Source organism: Physeter macrocephalus, unplaced genomic scaffold, assembly GCF_002837175.3.
Source record: "Physeter macrocephalus isolate SW-GA unplaced genomic scaffold, ASM283717v5 random_56, whole genome shotgun sequence".
Taxonomy (NCBI): Eukaryota; Metazoa; Chordata; class Mammalia; order Artiodactyla; family Physeteridae; genus Physeter; species Physeter macrocephalus.
Window position 1 is genome coordinate 122,089 of NW_021145345.1, and position 17,017 is coordinate 139,105.

At 58.2% G+C, this 17,017-nt stretch overlaps 1 protein-coding gene across 1 annotated transcript in view; it reads left to right on the top strand.

Moving 5' to 3' along the window:
• The window catches only part of RTN4RL1 (reticulon 4 receptor like 1), a 67,565-nt gene extending 58,566 nt beyond the window's left edge, over positions 1-8,999 (top strand). The window contains exon 2 of the mRNA XM_024127782.2: positions 7,675-8,999. Within this exon, the coding sequence (XP_023983550.2) occupies positions 7,675-8,999 (1,325 nt within the window). The remainder of the gene's footprint in view (positions 1-7,674) is intronic.
• Positions 9,000-17,017: the final 8,018 nt, after the last annotated feature.

Consider the following 17,017-nt stretch of genomic DNA (forward strand, 5'->3'; position numbering starts at 1 on the left):
CCTTCTTAATCTTTAGGTTTCAACTCAAGTGTCTCTGCTCAGAGAGGCCCTCCATTCATCTCACTCTTAACCCCCTCCTGTGTCCCCAGTGCCCACCACCCTGTGTCAGTTCGGGCTTGTGTGGTTGTTTAAATCGTCTCCCCCTAGAATGTAGGCTCCATGAGGAAAGGAGCCATGTCCCTTACTGCTGTAGCACCAAGCACGGAGCTGTTTCTCACATGAATGAAAGAACTGGGGGACAGATTCAGAACGGGGATGATCGATACCCCGGATGTGAGCTCTGAAGGCCTTTCACAGACAGCATGGAAGGGGCAGCTGTTCCAGGGACTCGGAACAAGGGCTCCTGGTGGAGAGTGCCTCACCTGCTTCTCAAAGGCTGGGTCCCGTCTTCTGTTTTGTGTCACCCGATGCCAGGGCCTTCAGGGATTGGTAGAGCACTGCCCACCACTCCCTCTCCCTCACACCCCCCTCAGGGACTCCCTAAGCAGTCATCTCAATAGACACTTGCCCCTGAGGACTGCCCCACCCCCACAGAGGTTCCCAGCCCCACTGATTACACCGTAGATACCACTTGGGTGTCAGTGGGCCTGTCTGGTTGCAGGTGGGCCCACAGGTTTCTGGGGTTTGAGGGAAGGGAAAGTTGGTTCCACAGGGTGGAGGCAGAGCCCAGAACCTTCTCAAAAGCTCCGGGAAGATCTGGCTCTCAGAGGCCCTCGCCCTCAGCCTTGGAGTCTGGGCTGCCACAGCCCAGGTTCTGGGGCCCCCAGAAGCAAATTTGAGTAACAGTGGACACATATTATGAGCCCCAGGGGAGCTTCACGAGGTGAAGGTAGAGCTCACATGCCCTGGGCTTTGTGCAGAGAGCTGGCAGCTCCAGGTGTGGGGGGATGGACTGGGAGAGAGGGCCAAGTACAGGGGTCAAGACCCCGTCCCCACCTGCTAAGCCCTGGGGCAGCCAAGGCCGTCAGGGAACTTGAACTTGAGCTCTGACTCGGTATCTGATCTCTCAGGTCCCTCTGCCAAGCCTCTGGGGTCTGGGAGCACCGGGGTGAGTGGGGCGAAAGCCAGGGTCCACGGGGGAGGGGGTACAGCAGCTCCCTTTGATGCAGTAGCTGTAATGCAATCATCAGCCTTGGAAGCACCTCCCCTGCAGCTGAACCTGGTACTGGTTCAAGGCACAGCCTCGCTGAGTGCTGCCGGCACCCAAGAAGGCAGATGCTCTGACTCCCAGTTCCCGGACTAAGAAACTGAGGCTGTGGAGCTTTAGTGACCTGCGTGAGCTTGTCCAGCTGATACGTGCTCCCACTGAGGCTGGTCCCAGGCCCAGGCAGTTCATGGATACAGAGCTGCCTGTGCCAGCCTCTGGTGTCCCCCCACCTCCCCTGCCCATGCAGGGACCCCTGAAGCGAGGACGTGGTAGACACGGGTAGGCAAAGGATAGGGGAGCCCAAGTTTGCTCCAACATGGCCCCCTGAGAGCTCGGCAGCCCCATTAGCACGGCGTTCCTGGCCAGGCCTCCTCGGGGGACTAGCCGCAGCAGATGAAAGCTGAAAGGTTATTCCAACAAGGGGCCGCCCACTTCCCAGCTGAGGCTGATCCTGGTGTGCTGGAGGGGCTTGGAGTGGGTACGTAATTCAGCGTGTCAGGAGGAGAGCGTGAGCTATAGGCAAAGCCAGAGTGGGCGCTCAGATAAGATGGAGATGTCAAGGACGGGTGTGCCTCTCCTCGGAAGAGGGCCCTGACCCCTCTCCAGGGTGGAGTTCGGGATGCTCAGGATGAAAGCGTTGGGCGGCCAGCCCCCCTGATGGTCTCCAGACACAAGTGTGTGCTGACATATGCACATGCATGTATGCAGAGACGTGCACATGGCCATGTACACACACATAGATAAACACACACGTAGATAGATGTGCACAGACCCACATACACACACACAGGCTCTGTCTAGGGCCCGGGCTGCAGGCACAGGGCCTGAGCTGTGGGTGTCTGGAGAACACTCACGCTTCATGCCTGCCTGTTTATTCCCTCCCCATCCTGTGGCCAGAGGTTTTTGGGGGCTAGGGCACAGTCCTTGTCCCCAGGTAGGGTGACTAACATTTGTTTGGGACTTTCAGATATTAGCACTGAAAATCCTGTGTCCTGGGAACCCCCCGAGTCTCTGGCAAACCTGCTCTGGTCACCTGCCCCAGGCCCCAGGCAGGCCTGGTGTGTATCTTCCCTCCCAGAGCCCTCCTTACCACCTGTCACCTCTCTGCTGGCCAAGGGTCCCTTGGGAGAGAGCCAAGGCTGAGTCTCTACTGTCACCCCGGAGGCCTCTGTACTAATAAGAACCATTATGTTTATTGAGCACCTACTATGAGCCAGGCTCTGGGCCTAGGGTTTTCTTCTTGAGCACGTACTGTATGCCAGGCACTGTTCTAGGCCCTGGGGGTACAGCAGGGAACACACCAGACAAAATCATTGTCGTCATGGAGCTGCCCACTCAGTGAGGGGAGACAGAAAATAAACAAGATAAATAAATAAGTGAGGTGAATTTATTAGGAGAGAATGAATATTATAGGGAAAAGTAAAACAAGGAAGGAGCCATTTAAAATAGGCTGCTGGGGAGAATTCCCTAGCGGTCCAGTGGTTAGGACTCCGCGCTTCCACTGCTGAGGACTCGGGTTCAATCCCTGATCAGGGAACTAAGATCCCACAAGCCGAGCGGCATGGCCAAAATAAAAATAACAATAAAAATAAAATAAAATAGGGTGCTGGGGAAGGCCTCACTGAGAAGGTGACATGAGGAGGGACCTGAATGGTGAGGTGCCCTGCAGGTGTCCTGGGAAATGCTCCGGGCAGAGGGGACAGCACACACATACGCTGGAGCAGGACACGCCTAGCACTGAGAGGACCAGAGGAGGAGGAAAGCCCAGCTCTGCCCTGGCTGCCTTCCTTGTCTCCGGGAAGTGGCCTGTGCTTGGGTGTGGCACGAAGGGACAGCGCTGAGCGGCCTGAGGCGCCAGTCGCTCTGTGAGCACAGCTGGCCTGGCCTGAGGCTGTTATCCAGCCAGCAGAGTCATCTCGTTAGCTTAGAGAGGAGCATCTGGCAAGACTGGGGCAGAAGGTGGGCAGGGAGCCGAGCCCAGGGCATGGGGAGGGCAGGCTGCAGAGGACTGACCACATGGCTGAGCAGTCTCCAAGCCTCAGAGAGCCCCACGGAGCTGCCTGGGGGCTCCTGGGGATGCCAACCCATCGGGCTGTCCCTGCACAGGCGTAGGGAGGGGCAGGCACCAGACTCAGGTCAGGGTGAGGCCCAAGACCTTGAGGCTGGGGAGGACTGACCAGCCCTCAGAGGAGGCTGCCCCACCTGCCCTGCTCACCAGCTGTGTGGGCTTGGTCGGCCACTCCCCTCTGTGACTCATTTCCTCCTCTGTGAAATGGTGCGGCACCTGTGGGGTGTCATGAGGATCCCATGTAAAGAACCTGGTACTCAGGGCTGGGTCCTGTTTGGTTAGCTCCCTTCCTGCTTCCGGGGGCGGGGAAGCTACAGGACCCCTGCCACGCTGGCCATCTGGCCTGGGACAGGAGCAGGGGCCCTGTCAGTGCTGGTCCCAGTCGGGAGCTGTCTGGCCTCCCCAGCCCTGGGTGCCCCTCACCCAGCCGAGCTGTAGTTACAGCATCTTAGGGAGCTCTGGTTACTTAGAGGCTGAGAGAGGGCCTGCCACCTGCTTCCCCACCTCAGTACCTTTGCACATGCTGTGCCCTCTGCCTGGAACGCCCTTTCCACACATCCCACCAGGTCCAGCCCCTATCTTATGAATGGGCTGCTGAGTGGACTGGGTGAGGGGCCCACCCATGCACAGGCTTCTCACCCCGGCCCCCACAGGTCCCTGCTCAGCAGAGGAGGGGTTTGGGGGTTTGTAGGAAGGAGGACATGAAAACAGTACCGGCTCTCTTTTCCTGCACATCCTTTGTGCTGGCAGGGGAGCAAGAGGACTTTGTGGAGGAGATGGCACAAGGCAGCAGGTGCCCTCCCCATGCACACGCCTAGATGCCTGCTCTGGGCCTGGCACCTGCTGGACTGCCTGGTATTGAGACCCCCATCTGCTAGTCCACGAGGACCTGCCAAGTTCATCCCAGGCCCCTCCCCACCCCGGCACTCAGGATACTCCAGGACTCTGGCAGCAAGTGTTGAATGGAGGACGGAATGAATGAGGCTGCAGAGATGTGTGTGAGCTCATGTGTGGGAGGCCAGGAGGTCTGGGAGCAGCTGAGCAGACAGTCAGGTGGATGCCCCTGGAGGAGCCGGGGGGAGCAGGGGGAGGAGGGGGCGGCAGAGGAGAACCTGAGGAAGTCCGGAGTCTGAGTCCCCGCCGCCTTGCTTTCTTCAGCCCCGTCAGGCAGAGCAACCCCCTTGCCCCCTCAAGACGGGGCAAGGAGGCTGATGAGGGGAAGTGCAAGGCTCCTCCATGGAGACTTTTATTCCTGCTAAGTTGCAATCGTAAAATGCACAGCAAAGGCACCGATGTCATTGTTGGTACATTAATCAGCAATCAGCAGGTCGGGGCTCCCACTGGCAACACAGAGGGGGCACAGGGGGCACAGGAGGAGCCGTGGCGACGCAGTGCAGAGCCTGCCTGGGAAGAAACAGGCAGGGTGATGATCCATGGCCAGGGCACCCACTGGCTCAGGCAGGGGTGCCAGAGGCAGGTGGGATTGGCTGGGAGAGCTGGGCCAGGGCCGGCCTTGAAGATGGGACCAGCTTCCAGGGTGGAGAAGCAGACTCAGGTGAGACCCACCCCAGTGCCCAGTGGGAGGGGGCAGGGGTACCTGCAAGGGCGGTTCCCCTGGCCCAGGTCCTGTGGCATCTGGACGGTACTGGAGGATGGAGAGCAGCTCTAGGCATCGGCTGGGGTCCCTGCCTTCTCCTGGGCCCCTCTCAGAGGAACAACGGCACAGTGGCTCCTGCCCTGGGTGCCACCTTTACACCACCCGCCCCCGCCCCCGATATCTGACCCCTCCCATCTGCTAAAGTGTGTTCATACGCCAGCTGCTAAGCCCACGCCTAGATTTTTGTACAGTTGGCTCTTTTACCCAAACAATGGTCTTCACCTGTTTTCCCCTGTGCCCCAGCACCCCTGGGGGCACCTGCCTGAGGGAGGGGTGTGGCTCTTTGTGGAGCCGACCCCCACCCCCCCCACCCCCGCCCCGCGCCCCGCCTCTCTGGGGACCACTTCAGAGACAGCCACAGCAGCAGGCAGACGGGCTGTCTGCCCCACCCCAGGTCCGGGGGCAGGAAAACTCCCCCAGCCCCCACCAGGCAGGGCAGCTCTGAGGATCAGAGGAGCGTAAGCACTTTGTAAACACTATAAGCCGCACAGCGCGGGCGGTATTAGCGCTGAGCCAGCCACGGCTCCTCCTGCTCCCACCGTGAGCGGCTCTCCCTGCCTGACTTAAGGGAAGGAAACGCCTTGTCTTTGCAGGACCCCAGGGGGTGGGGTCTGCCGTGGCCCTGTGGTTCCCACGAATGGCCCCAGCCCTGTCCCCTTCAGCACAGTGAGCACCCTTGAGCTAGGAGGGGCACCCTGGGCTCCGTCCGAGTGGCAGGGTGGGGGCACCTCCCTGGGGGCAGCCCGGGCAGGGCTGAGGAGCAGAGCAGAGCTGAGCGGGCGGACAGGGAGGGGCAGGCTCTGAACCGGCAGCCGCCGTGGGCTGGGCCCTCCTGCCAGCCTGGGTGTTGGAGGCTCAAGGCAGTGGGCAGGCTCCCCGAGAGTCAGCTGGGGTTTGGGGCCCAGGCTCCTAGAGGGTCCTCACTGTCCTGTCTCCTCCTGCGGGCCCGGGGCCCCCTGGCCAGACCTAGGAGAGCAGTGGCGGACTGGAGGTCAGACTGCACGCGGGCAGCGCTGGCATAGCGATCATCAACGACTCTTGTTACGCAGGGGGAAACTGAGGAGGCCCCCGCCCGGGGCCTGGCCTGCAGACTGTCCGATGGTTTCAGTGACTGAAGCAGGGCAGGGGCCACACAGAGTGTGGCCCAGCCCAGAAAGGGACCTCACAGCTGCTCTGTCGCCACCACCACTGCCCAGATCATAACTGCTCTGAAATCGTGACCAAACACAATTATGCAAAAACCGAATCATGTGCGATGATTTTTATGTGTTAGAAACGTTTGGTCAAAGCCGGGTGATTACAGGGGGACGGGAGGCAGCTGTTACTCTCTGGAAGCCCATAACTCCCAACAGCTGGGAGTTGTCACTTTTTTATGACGCCGTTTCTGTGAGGAAAGAGGGAGTGGCAGTCGTGGTGAGGTCCACCTGAGCCCAGGCAGACGGCTGGGGTGGCGGCCGGCCTGAGGCTGGGAGCGGGGCTGGCCCGAGAGTGGCCAGGAGGGCTGGTTCTCTCGTTCAACATGCTCCGGGCACAGCTGGCAGCACGAAGAATCAGCCGAACTGCCTCAGGCCCTCGGCTCTCCCCAGAGGCCTGGCTGGCCAAGCTAGAAGGGAAGGATCGGGAGGCCAACACGGGCAGAGACGAGATGGCTGCCCGGCCCTGCAGGGTGGGGGTCTACAGGCCTGGAGCCCGTCCCCCCAACACTGGCATACCTGCCAGGCTGCCTGGGGCAGCTGCGACCCTGGAAAAAGGCAGGTAATGATGATCATCCATAATGAGGCTGTTCCGATGTTGAGTGCGGGGCTATTATCCGACCACGGGCTGGACACATCGAAAATAAATTATTTTAAGGATCCATTAACAAATGTCTAATTAATGCCCAATTAGAGGGAAGCTACAGGGGAAATGCTCGGGACAATCGCTAGGCAGGGCCTAATTTGCAGCCACAGCCTGGGATCTCCAGCGAGGCAGGGAGAGGGGAGGGGCCGGAAGGCAGACCCCAGTGCGGGGCAGCCTCATTCTGGCTGCTCCTTGGACCCCAGAACCATCAGCCCTGGTGCTTCCCCCAGTCCATCACACACACACACACACACACACACACACACACACACACACACACACACACACACCCACGTCCTTTGTGAGGGACAACTATTACTATTTAGAAATGAAGAAACTGAGGCACAGGGGGTGGTGCATACATGAGGACATGGAAGGCACTGTAAATGAGAAATCTTTCAAGATAAACTTTGGTGTCATGCATGCGTGCTTTGTTATTGGGAATAATTTAAATAACAAGACTCTTCAGGAGTCCATATGAGATATTTACTTTGTTAGAACAGGACTTTGCACCACTATCTGTTCAGGCAGATCAAAGCAAGTAAGTGGCAGAGCTTGGACAGGAACCCAAAGCTAGCTGCTGTGTCCATGGGTTGTGACCCCAATCCTACCAGGGCTGACAGAGCCTAAGGGGGCGGGGCTCAGAAGCTATGGGCGGGGCCAGGGGTTGGCTGGGTGGGGCTAAGGAAGTATACGGGTGCCGGGGGATCAGAGCCTCTACCCCAACCCATCTCATAGCCCAGGCTGGGATAGAACCCCCAGTAGAGGTGAGGCACCAGGGAGTGGGGAGCCATCGAGAGCCGGGACCTCGGGGGGCTATGACCCCAGACCGCTGGGTGCAGCAAAGACGAGGACAGAGCCCCAGCGGCCTAGGAGGGTCACGTGCCCATCGAGCCCGGCACCCAGAGTGTCTCCCACCTCCCGGGCAGCCCCTGACCTGGCTGTGCTCTCTCTCCCCGCCAGGGTGCTGTGTGGAACTGCTGCTGCTGCTGCTGGCCGGGGAGCTGCCCCTGGGCGGCGGCTGCCCGCGGGACTGCGTGTGCTACCCCGCACCCATGACGGTCAGCTGCCAGGCGCACAACTTCGCCGCCGTACCCGAGGGCATCCCGGAGGACAGCGAGCGCATCTTCCTGCAGAACAACCGCATCACCCTCCTCCGGCAGGGCCACTTTAGCCCCTCCATGGTCACCCTGTGGATCTACTCCAACAACATCACCTTCATCGACCCCAACACCTTCCAGGGCTTCGTGCACCTGGAGGAGCTGGACCTCGGCGACAACCGGCAGCTGCGGACGCTGGCGCCCGAGACCTTCCAGGGCCTGGTGAAGCTCCACGCCCTCTACCTCTATAAGTGTGGGCTCAGTGCCCTGCCGGCCGGCATCTTTGGCGGCCTGCACAGCCTGCAGTACCTCTACCTGCAGGACAACCACATCGAGTACCTCCAGGACGACATCTTTGTGGACCTGGTCAACCTCAGCCACCTGTTTCTCCACGGCAACAAGCTGTGGAGCCTCGGCCAGGACACCTTCCGGGGCCTGGTGAACCTGGACCGGCTGCTGCTGCACGAGAACCAGCTGCAGTGGGTCCATCACAAGGCTTTCCACGACCTCCGCAGGCTGACCACCCTCTTCCTCTTCAACAACAGTCTCTCCGAGCTGCCGGGCGACTGCCTGGCACCCCTGGGGGCCCTGGAGTTCCTCCGCCTCAACGGGAACGCCTGGGACTGTGGCTGCCGGGCGCACTCCCTGTGGGAATGGCTGCAAAGGTTCCGTGGCTCCAGCTCCGCTGTCCCTTGCGTGTCCCCCGAGCCTCTGCATGGCCAGGACCTGAAGCTGCTGAGGGCCGAGGACTTCCGGAACTGCACGCGGCCGGCGTCCCCGCACCAGATCAAGTCGCACACGCTCACCACCACCGACAGGGACGCCCGCAAGGAGCACCACCCACCCCGTGGCCCCGCCAGGGACAAGGACCACCCGCACGGCCATCTGCCCGGCTCTCGGTCGGGCTACAGGAAGCCGGGCAAGAACTGCACCAGCCACAGGAATCGCAACCGGGTCTCGAAGGCAGGCACCAGGAAGCAGGCCCACGAGCTGCAGGACTATGCCCCCGACTACCAGCACAAGTTCAGCTTTGACATCATGCCCACGGCGCGGCCCAAGAGGAAGGGCAAGTGTGCCCGCAGGACCCCCATCCGTGCCCCCAGCGGGGTGCAGCAGGCCTCCTTGGGCAGTTCCCTGAGGGCCTCGCTCCTGGCCTGGATACTGGGGCTGGTGGTCACTCTTCGCTGAGGACGCAGGGCACCAGCACCCAGCACTGCCACATGTCCACCAAGGAACAGGATTTCTTTTCTTTTTTTACAAGTGGAGGATCTGCTGGGTTTCAGGCAAAGGCTGGTAGAGGCTTCAGCTGCTGTCTGGGCCCTGCCCGGTGGATTATAAACCCAAAGTGTACAGCCCCGAGCGGGAAGGGATTAGTGCATCCCACCCAGCTGTCCCAGCCAGCCCCCGGCCGAGCACCTGTGGACAGCATCCACCCAGCAAGACAGGTAAAGCCGCAGAGTGAATCCTTCATTAGCAACGATGGGACAGTGCCCCACGGGAGCTGGGAAGCCTGGTCATCTGGAGAGGTCTGAAGGGCCCTCGCCACTTCCGGAGGAAGCAGGACTCAGAGAACAGACAAGGGTCACCAAAGAAGCTGGGTCCACCAGCTATCTGGGAGCACATGAGCAGGTGGCATTTTGGCTCTTGCCTGAGGCCACTTAGGCACCCTGCCCTGAATCCAACCACGTGCCACCTTCAGTCCCTCCCTCGGAGGTAACGCCTCTCCTTCCTCATGTCTCAGGCAACCCTGGCAGACCCAGGCCCAGCTGCTGGGCTCCAAGAACCAATCACCAAAGGAAAGATCATCAGAGGCTGAAATATAGAACTTCATCGTGTGCAATGAGGTTCTCACAGGAGGTGCAGTTTTATAACTATGTCCACCTTATATATATATATATATATATATATATATATATATATATACATACACACGGAGGTGCAGTTTTATAACTATGTCCACCTTATATATATATATATATATATATATATATATATATATATACACACACACACACACACACCCTCTACATATATATATACACACAAATGCACAGGCCCCTCGCCCTACTCCCTTACCAAACTGTATGTCTTATCATGTTTATAAACTATACGGAAAACTATATCTGCTGAACTAAAGATTGTATTGGTGATTTCTAGCAAGAAAGGAGTTCTAGGATTTTTGTCTAGAATCCAACCTGGCAACAGTCGTCCCCATGTAACCTGGGCTTGCCAGGGCCTGGGGCAAAGGGGCAGTGGTGGGTGGTGGTCAGGGAGAAGCGGAGGCAGCAAGAATCACTTCAGGGGACCAATATTCTTAGATACTTGGAGCATTAGCATGTTTTTATATGCAGCACAAGCCTGTCTGCCACCCCGGAGCACCCAATCACTCCCAACACAGCATCTGTTGGCATCAGGGTGAGAAGCCAGAAGCAGCTTGTTGGACATCGGCGGGCTAGGCCCTGGGGATGGGCTGGAAGGAGAATGGGAAGGAAGGGGCTTTGGGTTTCTTAGGCCGGCGGGCGAGGCAGTATCCACAGTGTTAGTCCAACAGCCTGGGCAGTGTCGTCAGCCTAGTGTTTTGCCAGCCACAGTCTGGACGGGCCAGGGATGCTCTGGGCGTGAGCCCAGGCCTCCAGCGTGGCTCAGCTGCTGAATTTTTCCTTGAGGCTCTTTGATGGGCATCCCAGTAAGGGTCCTGTGTAGGGCGGCAGGAGGGAAAGCATCAGGTGGCCTTAGCAGAAGGGGAACAAAGAGGGCATTTCAAGAACCATCTCAGGCACTTCTGCATTACGGAGGCCCCGTCCCTCCTGGACCCTCTGAAGTGGCCCCGGGGACGGGCAGAGGTCAGGGGGTGGCCAGACTCAGGGGTCAGGAGTGGGGACGTGCAGGGAATGGAGCATGCGAGCTCAGACAGGGGAGACGAGCTCAAGTCAAGGTCAGCCATGCTGCTGGCTGGTGTCCGTGCGGGCACAATCTTTTTTGGCTTTGCACAAATCCAGATTCCCCACCAGAGAGGATGTGGGTCAGGAGCAAGAAACACTGAATCCAATTAAGAGAGAAAAATAATAATAAAAAAAATTCTCTTGGACGAGAACCCTGTTTCTCATTTCCCAACCCCGAATTCCTGAAGGCGTGGCAGATCCTGGGCTTTTATGGGGTGGGCGAGCCTGGCTGGGTGCAGCTCTGAGGGCACAAGCACGTTTGTTGGTGGGAGGAGCTGTTTGGAACAGGGGCACACCGACTCACTGGGACACGTGTGTGTGCACGAACACACACACACACACACACACACACACACACACACACACACATTCTCGGTTCCATGGTTCTTCCCTCACCGGCACAGGACATGACTCACTTCCCACGCTCTGGCTGCGCCGGGTCGGCACCATCTCTGTGGCTGTCTCCGGAGCGATCTGGCCCTGGATCATTCCCGGCCTGTTCCCAAGAGCTTCACAGCAGCAACTGAGCTATTGATTCTTAAGGGGGCTCGGGGGCAGCCGGAAAGGACCTGCCAGTTCCTAGGTCCCAGAGGGGATTCCAGGAAGCTGGGGCCCGACCCATGTAGCAGTGGACGTGGATGGGGTCTGGAGGCTGCACCCGCCTCTCTGGCATTGGAGACAGGAGAGAGTTCCCCAGGTAGAGGAAAGAGGCTGTGTTTCCAGGCCTGGACAAAGCCTCCTCAGTACAAGGCTGGAAATGTACACTAAAGGGAGTCCGGTGACAGCAGAACAAATTGTCTTTGGCCTGCGTCTGCTCCCAGTGGTCTGCCTGCTCTTACCCAGGCCGGTGCCAGGGCCTAGCTGTCCCTTTAGAACCCGAGGATGTTGTTATGTTGTTGATTTCATTTCCAACTTTAGACAGCACAGCCCTCAGCAGGAAAATCAAGAGTCCAAGCACTTTATTAAATTTAAAAAAAAAAGACTTAGAAAGTCCTGTAGTATGGAAGTGAAATAGTGCGAGAAATGCTAATGTTTGATAAATGATCCGCTTCTGTCAAGCGCAGCACAGTCTCTGGTTGCCGACTGTTATTAGAGGCAAGGCAGAAGGGCCCAGACGCCAGGTGTATTTTAGCAGCTTGCTCCTCTAAGAGGGAGAGGGAATAAAAGCAGCTCTATTGTGGATGACATCACTTGTCACTCAGCAGCTCATGTGCTACACAGGCACAATGACAGCATTGTCTGAAACATCAGAGCAAGTTCACAGGTCGGGAGTTAAGCTAAGGCCTTTCAACTCACCAGACCCAGCATCCCTCCTAGATGGTTCAGGGCAGGGAGGTGTGGGTTCCTGCCTCGGGAGCCCTATCTTCCTCCCAGAGGCTGAGGCCATCCCCCACCCCTTTGTTTGTGGTGGGGCCGGCCCCTTTGCCATCTTTGCTCAACACTTTCCCTAGGCCCCGAGAGGCAGCCATCTCCTCATCTTCCTCTCTCACCTCCAGCCACACAGCCCTCCTCTCTGGGGGAGTGGCCTTCAGGAGGGGCTGGGTTACCACCAGCGGTCTCAGCGTTGCTCTCCACAAGTTCCTCCCCAGGCCCCAGAGCTTGGCTGGCTTCCTACCCTTCATTCAACAAGCGTTGAACAAGGGTCTACATGTGCCAGCCATTGGCCCAGGCTCTGGGGACCTAAAAGTGAGAAGACGTGGCTCTCCTGAAAGGAGCTCAGAGCCTAGATGTGGAAGCAAGTATGGGATTAGTGAAACCAGGGTGGGATTGGTGTCTCTGTTAGCGCACCCCCCACTACCATGAGAAACTCGGCCAGGGTGGGGGTAGTCAGGGAGGGCTTCCAGGAGGAGGTGACATGCTGAAGGGTCTCAGAGGATGAGGAGGCTGCCAGAGAAGAGTGTGGGGAGTATTACAGGCAGAGGGCTGGAGGCATGCAATGGCACCACGTTTGGGGTATCTGCAAACAACTGTGAGCTGAGGACTGGGAATGCTGTCTGGGGATGTGTGGGAGGTGAGCCTGGCAAGCAGAAGGCCCCGGAATCCTGGGCCTTGGGGACTTGGATCCTAATCCGAAAGTGGAGGTGTGAGCCCCCGACCTTGGGGTCCTCTTCCCTACCCCGAACCCCCAGTCCCTCTCCAAGCACGTGGGCCCCACCAAGCACGTGGCCCCCACACGTGGCATGCTTGCCAGTGTCCCCCAACAGTGGATTTCATCATCGAAACTTGCCTCTTCTGCTCAGCCAGATCCTTCCCTCATGCCAGTAAGCTGGAGCGCTCCCTGGAAATCTGCCTGGGCCAGAGTCCCATTCCCAGACACCTGCTGCTTCCAAGCACGGACAGTATCCCACAGCCGTTTTGTCTCCTACACTCCCTCCTTTCCCATCCACGAAGGGCTCAACCCTCAGCCCTTCTCCTTGCTTCCAAGGGGCTGCCCAGACACCCCCTTGGGCATCTCCACATGTGCCCGCCCTGGCAGACCATCAGAACTCCCCCAGACTGCATCTCTCTTTTTTCTCTCCTGCTGGGGCTGTTCATTACCAGGGAACCAAGAATCCCATTTAGCAAATGTTTACTTGTCACCTAACTAATCACTCAGCACTCTGCCACCATGGCAAATGGGGGCTCCAGAAGGCCTGTTGGCAAGTTTGTGGGGGCTGGGGGAGCCAGGAAGTCCTCCTGGAGGACAAGCTGCAGGGCAGGGGGTCAGAGAGAACAGATTTGCTGGGAGGGCTCCCTGGAGCCAGCTGGGAGCCTCAGGGTCTCAGCAGCTCCCAGCAAATCCTCCCTTGTATTTTCAACGCCCAGAGTGTCCCCACCAGCCCCTGGCTGGACCCCACCTCTGGGACCCAGAGCCTCAGGGCCCTACTCAACACTGACCTGGAGGATGCCAGCCTTTCTTTGTGTACCTTCTTATATGGATCAGGGGTGAGTGTACCTTTTGATGGGGTCCTGGCCAACATCTACCGTTCAGCCTCTTGACCCAAATGTGGTTGCATTCTGGCTCACCTCCTCCCAGCCTGGCTCTCTGACCTAAGTAAGAGTTTAGCCCATCAGCTATTATTCCATCCCATGTCACCAATTCCCCACTATCAGCTTGTAATGGGCCAATTTTCTTTTACCTTCTGTCTACCTGGAAAATTTCTCAAGAACCTTTGCGCGTTAAAATATCCTTTACAGCTCTCCACTCGATATCTCTTTCTGCTCCTCTAATTGTCCCTTTTAACTCACTGTGCTTTCAGTATAAATCTCCCAGTCTCCCCCTTTGCAGGCTGTTAATAAATACAAGCTCTAAAAAAATATACGTAAATATCTATTGTTGGCTAAGTAACTCACAGCACAGCCAAAAAGCCAGGAAGAAAGGGAGGCTCAGAGGGAGACATGCCCACCTGTGCTCGCGCTCAGGCTGTCCTTGCCTATCTCTTTTTTTTTTTGCGGTACGCGGGCCTCTCACTGTTGTGGCCTCTCCCGTTGCAGAGCACAGGCTCCGGACGCGCAGGCTCAGCGGCCATGGCTCACGGGCCCAGCCGCTCCGCGGCATGTGGGATCCTCCCGGACCGGGGCTCGAACCCGTGTCCCCTGCATCGGCAGGCGGACTCTCAACCACTGCGCCACCAGGGAAGCCCGCCTATCTCTTTTAAGAGGACTGCTGGAATCAGGGTGGATTATGGTCCTAAAAAGTCCTCTGGGTGAAGGAACTGAGGATGCCCCAAGGGAGAAAGAGAAGCAGAGAGTAGCCACGAGGCTGTGTTGACAGGCCGTGCTGCTCCAAGAGCAATGCGGGAGGGGTGAGGACAGAGGGGACACGCGCGGGCAGCAGTGGCTAATTTCAGTGGTATTTCAGTGAGCTGACCCACAAGGCCCCTTCCCTCCAAAAGAAGTGGGTCAGCCTCCTCCAAGGTATGCCACCAGCCTGCACGGATGTGGCCTGCCCTCCATCTCTCTGCTTTCGGCTCTTATTGCTCATTAGAGCGCTTCGTTTCTAAGCACCAGGAGGGTAGGGAAGGCTGTGCCTTTTGTGTCACCGATTCCTATGTGGCAGCGTGCACACTAATGGCATGTCTGAATGGCAGAATTTGACACTGCTGCTGCAGAACGGGCTTGGGTCACAGTGCTTTCCAAACTGGCTGAGGCTCCACGCCACCTCCACCTCCTTCACCCGGGCATCTCTGGGAGCCCCCGCCAACCACAGCCTCTGCCGCTTCCTCTCAGAAGAGAGAGGAAGTGAGAGATGTATTAAACTCTTCAATCTCTGTAAGTACCATTTCCCAGGAGATAGACTCTAAGGAAGAAGGAAACGCAAGTGCTCAGGACCTAAACAAGTGGGAGGCCTCCGAGGCAACCGGCTCCATGTCACCCAACCCCCCAGCTTCAGGGACGGTCACGGCCAAGATAATGATGCCCTCCGAGTGGCAGCTGCTGACCGGAGATTGAGATGTGGCAGCATCCAGGTGGCCACGCACTGCTCCAGCCAGAGAGAGATGCAAGGGACGACCACCATATAAGACATTTTCAGGGACGAGGGCCAGCAGGACAAACCCACAGAGGGAACCATGGTGGGGGACGGGGTCAGGTGTGGACTGGTGCAGTCTGAGCAAGACCCCAAAAGGCGGACACATACGGTGTCACCTGCGGAGAGAAAGCACAACCCCACGGGAAAGTCACGTAGCCAAAGAGTCAAGAGACGGGGAAAGATTCAGACAGACAGACAGACAGAAGGGTGCAATAAGGAAAAAACCATTTTGCACTCACACATCACTCACGCACCATGTCCTGTCACTGTCCCTCACGCAACCGAGCGTGGGACATTCACGCTGTCCCCAGATTTGACACCCACCACGTGCATGGCCCTGGACAGGTGACAGCCCATCGACGAGGAACTTACCTTCCGGCCAAGAGCAGCCCCCTTTATTTCATTACAAGGGAGGTGGTCAAGAGCTGGGTGGAGGGGTCTGTCACGCAAACGCCCCCCCACCGCCAGGGAGAATAGAGGGTGGGGTGAGTCCCCCACTCCCCACACGCTGGTGACCACCCTTCAGGGACCAGAAGGCCTGTGATGAGGGGCAGAATCTGGTCTGAGCCCTGGGCAGCGGTGTTTCCCACTGAGCCTTGACCCTGAAGGGGTTTGTCTGACTACCAGCGCTGTGGAGGCTCCAGGGGCCCCGAGCCCTTAAACCCCTGGACTCTGTGCCCTTGGGCATGCGGCAGGTTCCTCTCCGCGTTGGCATTCTCCCCACACGCTCGGGGTCACAGAGGTCTCCAGGTGTTTTTATTCTTTTTCCCAGCGTCTAAGCCTCAGAGGCCCCGAGGTCCCTGACCCTTCGTCTCACCTGCCGCCCGGAAAGTCTCTCACTGTTTTATCTGTGGCATTTAAAGTGCCACTGAGTGTCTGGCACTTTGCAAGTCTAAGGTACAGTCTCTTCTGAATTTCCATGCCAGCCTCCTTTCCGGACGCTACCCCAGGCTCACCTCCTCGCCTGTGTCTCTGCCGGCTGTGACACGTGATCATCAGGAAGGGGGCTCACACCACCCTGGGGGGGCCCACTTTGCTCTCAGCTCTGTGCCCACAGAGGCAGGCAAGGCGGAGACTGGGTATTCTGGGTGGAGGTTGCTGTAAGAGCAGCTGCGGTGAACTCCACACCTCCAAGCTGTCCCCTGAGCAGCTGGTCCTGCAGCGGCCCTTCCCCACCCCGCCTCCACCGTCCTGCAGACCAAACGAACGTCCTTCCCGGCCTCGCAGGTGATGCACGCCGGGGAAGTTCTCCCTGCGATCACTCTTGCTGCCTTACTAGCTCCTCTCTCCTCCCCCAGTGACCGCACACTGGGCCCAGAGCTGGCCTCAGCCTCCCCAGCGGCCCCTGGCCACCGTCAGAAGTGGCCTCCTCTGGCCCACGCCCCCTCGGCCTTCTCGCTGAGGGACAGCTTCATCTCGCAGAGCTGCTGACCCACTGCAGCCCCTGAGACCGGCTCCAGCCAGGCCGTAGCCCCGTCTTCTTGGGAATCCTTCCTCCTCATCCATTTTCTCTCCTAAGACCAGGGATGAATGAAAATGAAAAAGCAACTTAAGAACTTCCCTGGTCGTCCAGTTAAGACTCTGCATTTCCAATACAGGGGGCATGGGTTCGATCCCTGGCTGGAGAACTGAGATCCCACATACCGTGTGGCTAAAAACTTTTTTTTTTTTTTTGCGGTACGCGGGCCTCTCACTGTTGTGGCCTCTCCCTTTGCGGAGCACAGGCTCCGGACGCGCAGGCTCAGCGGCCATGG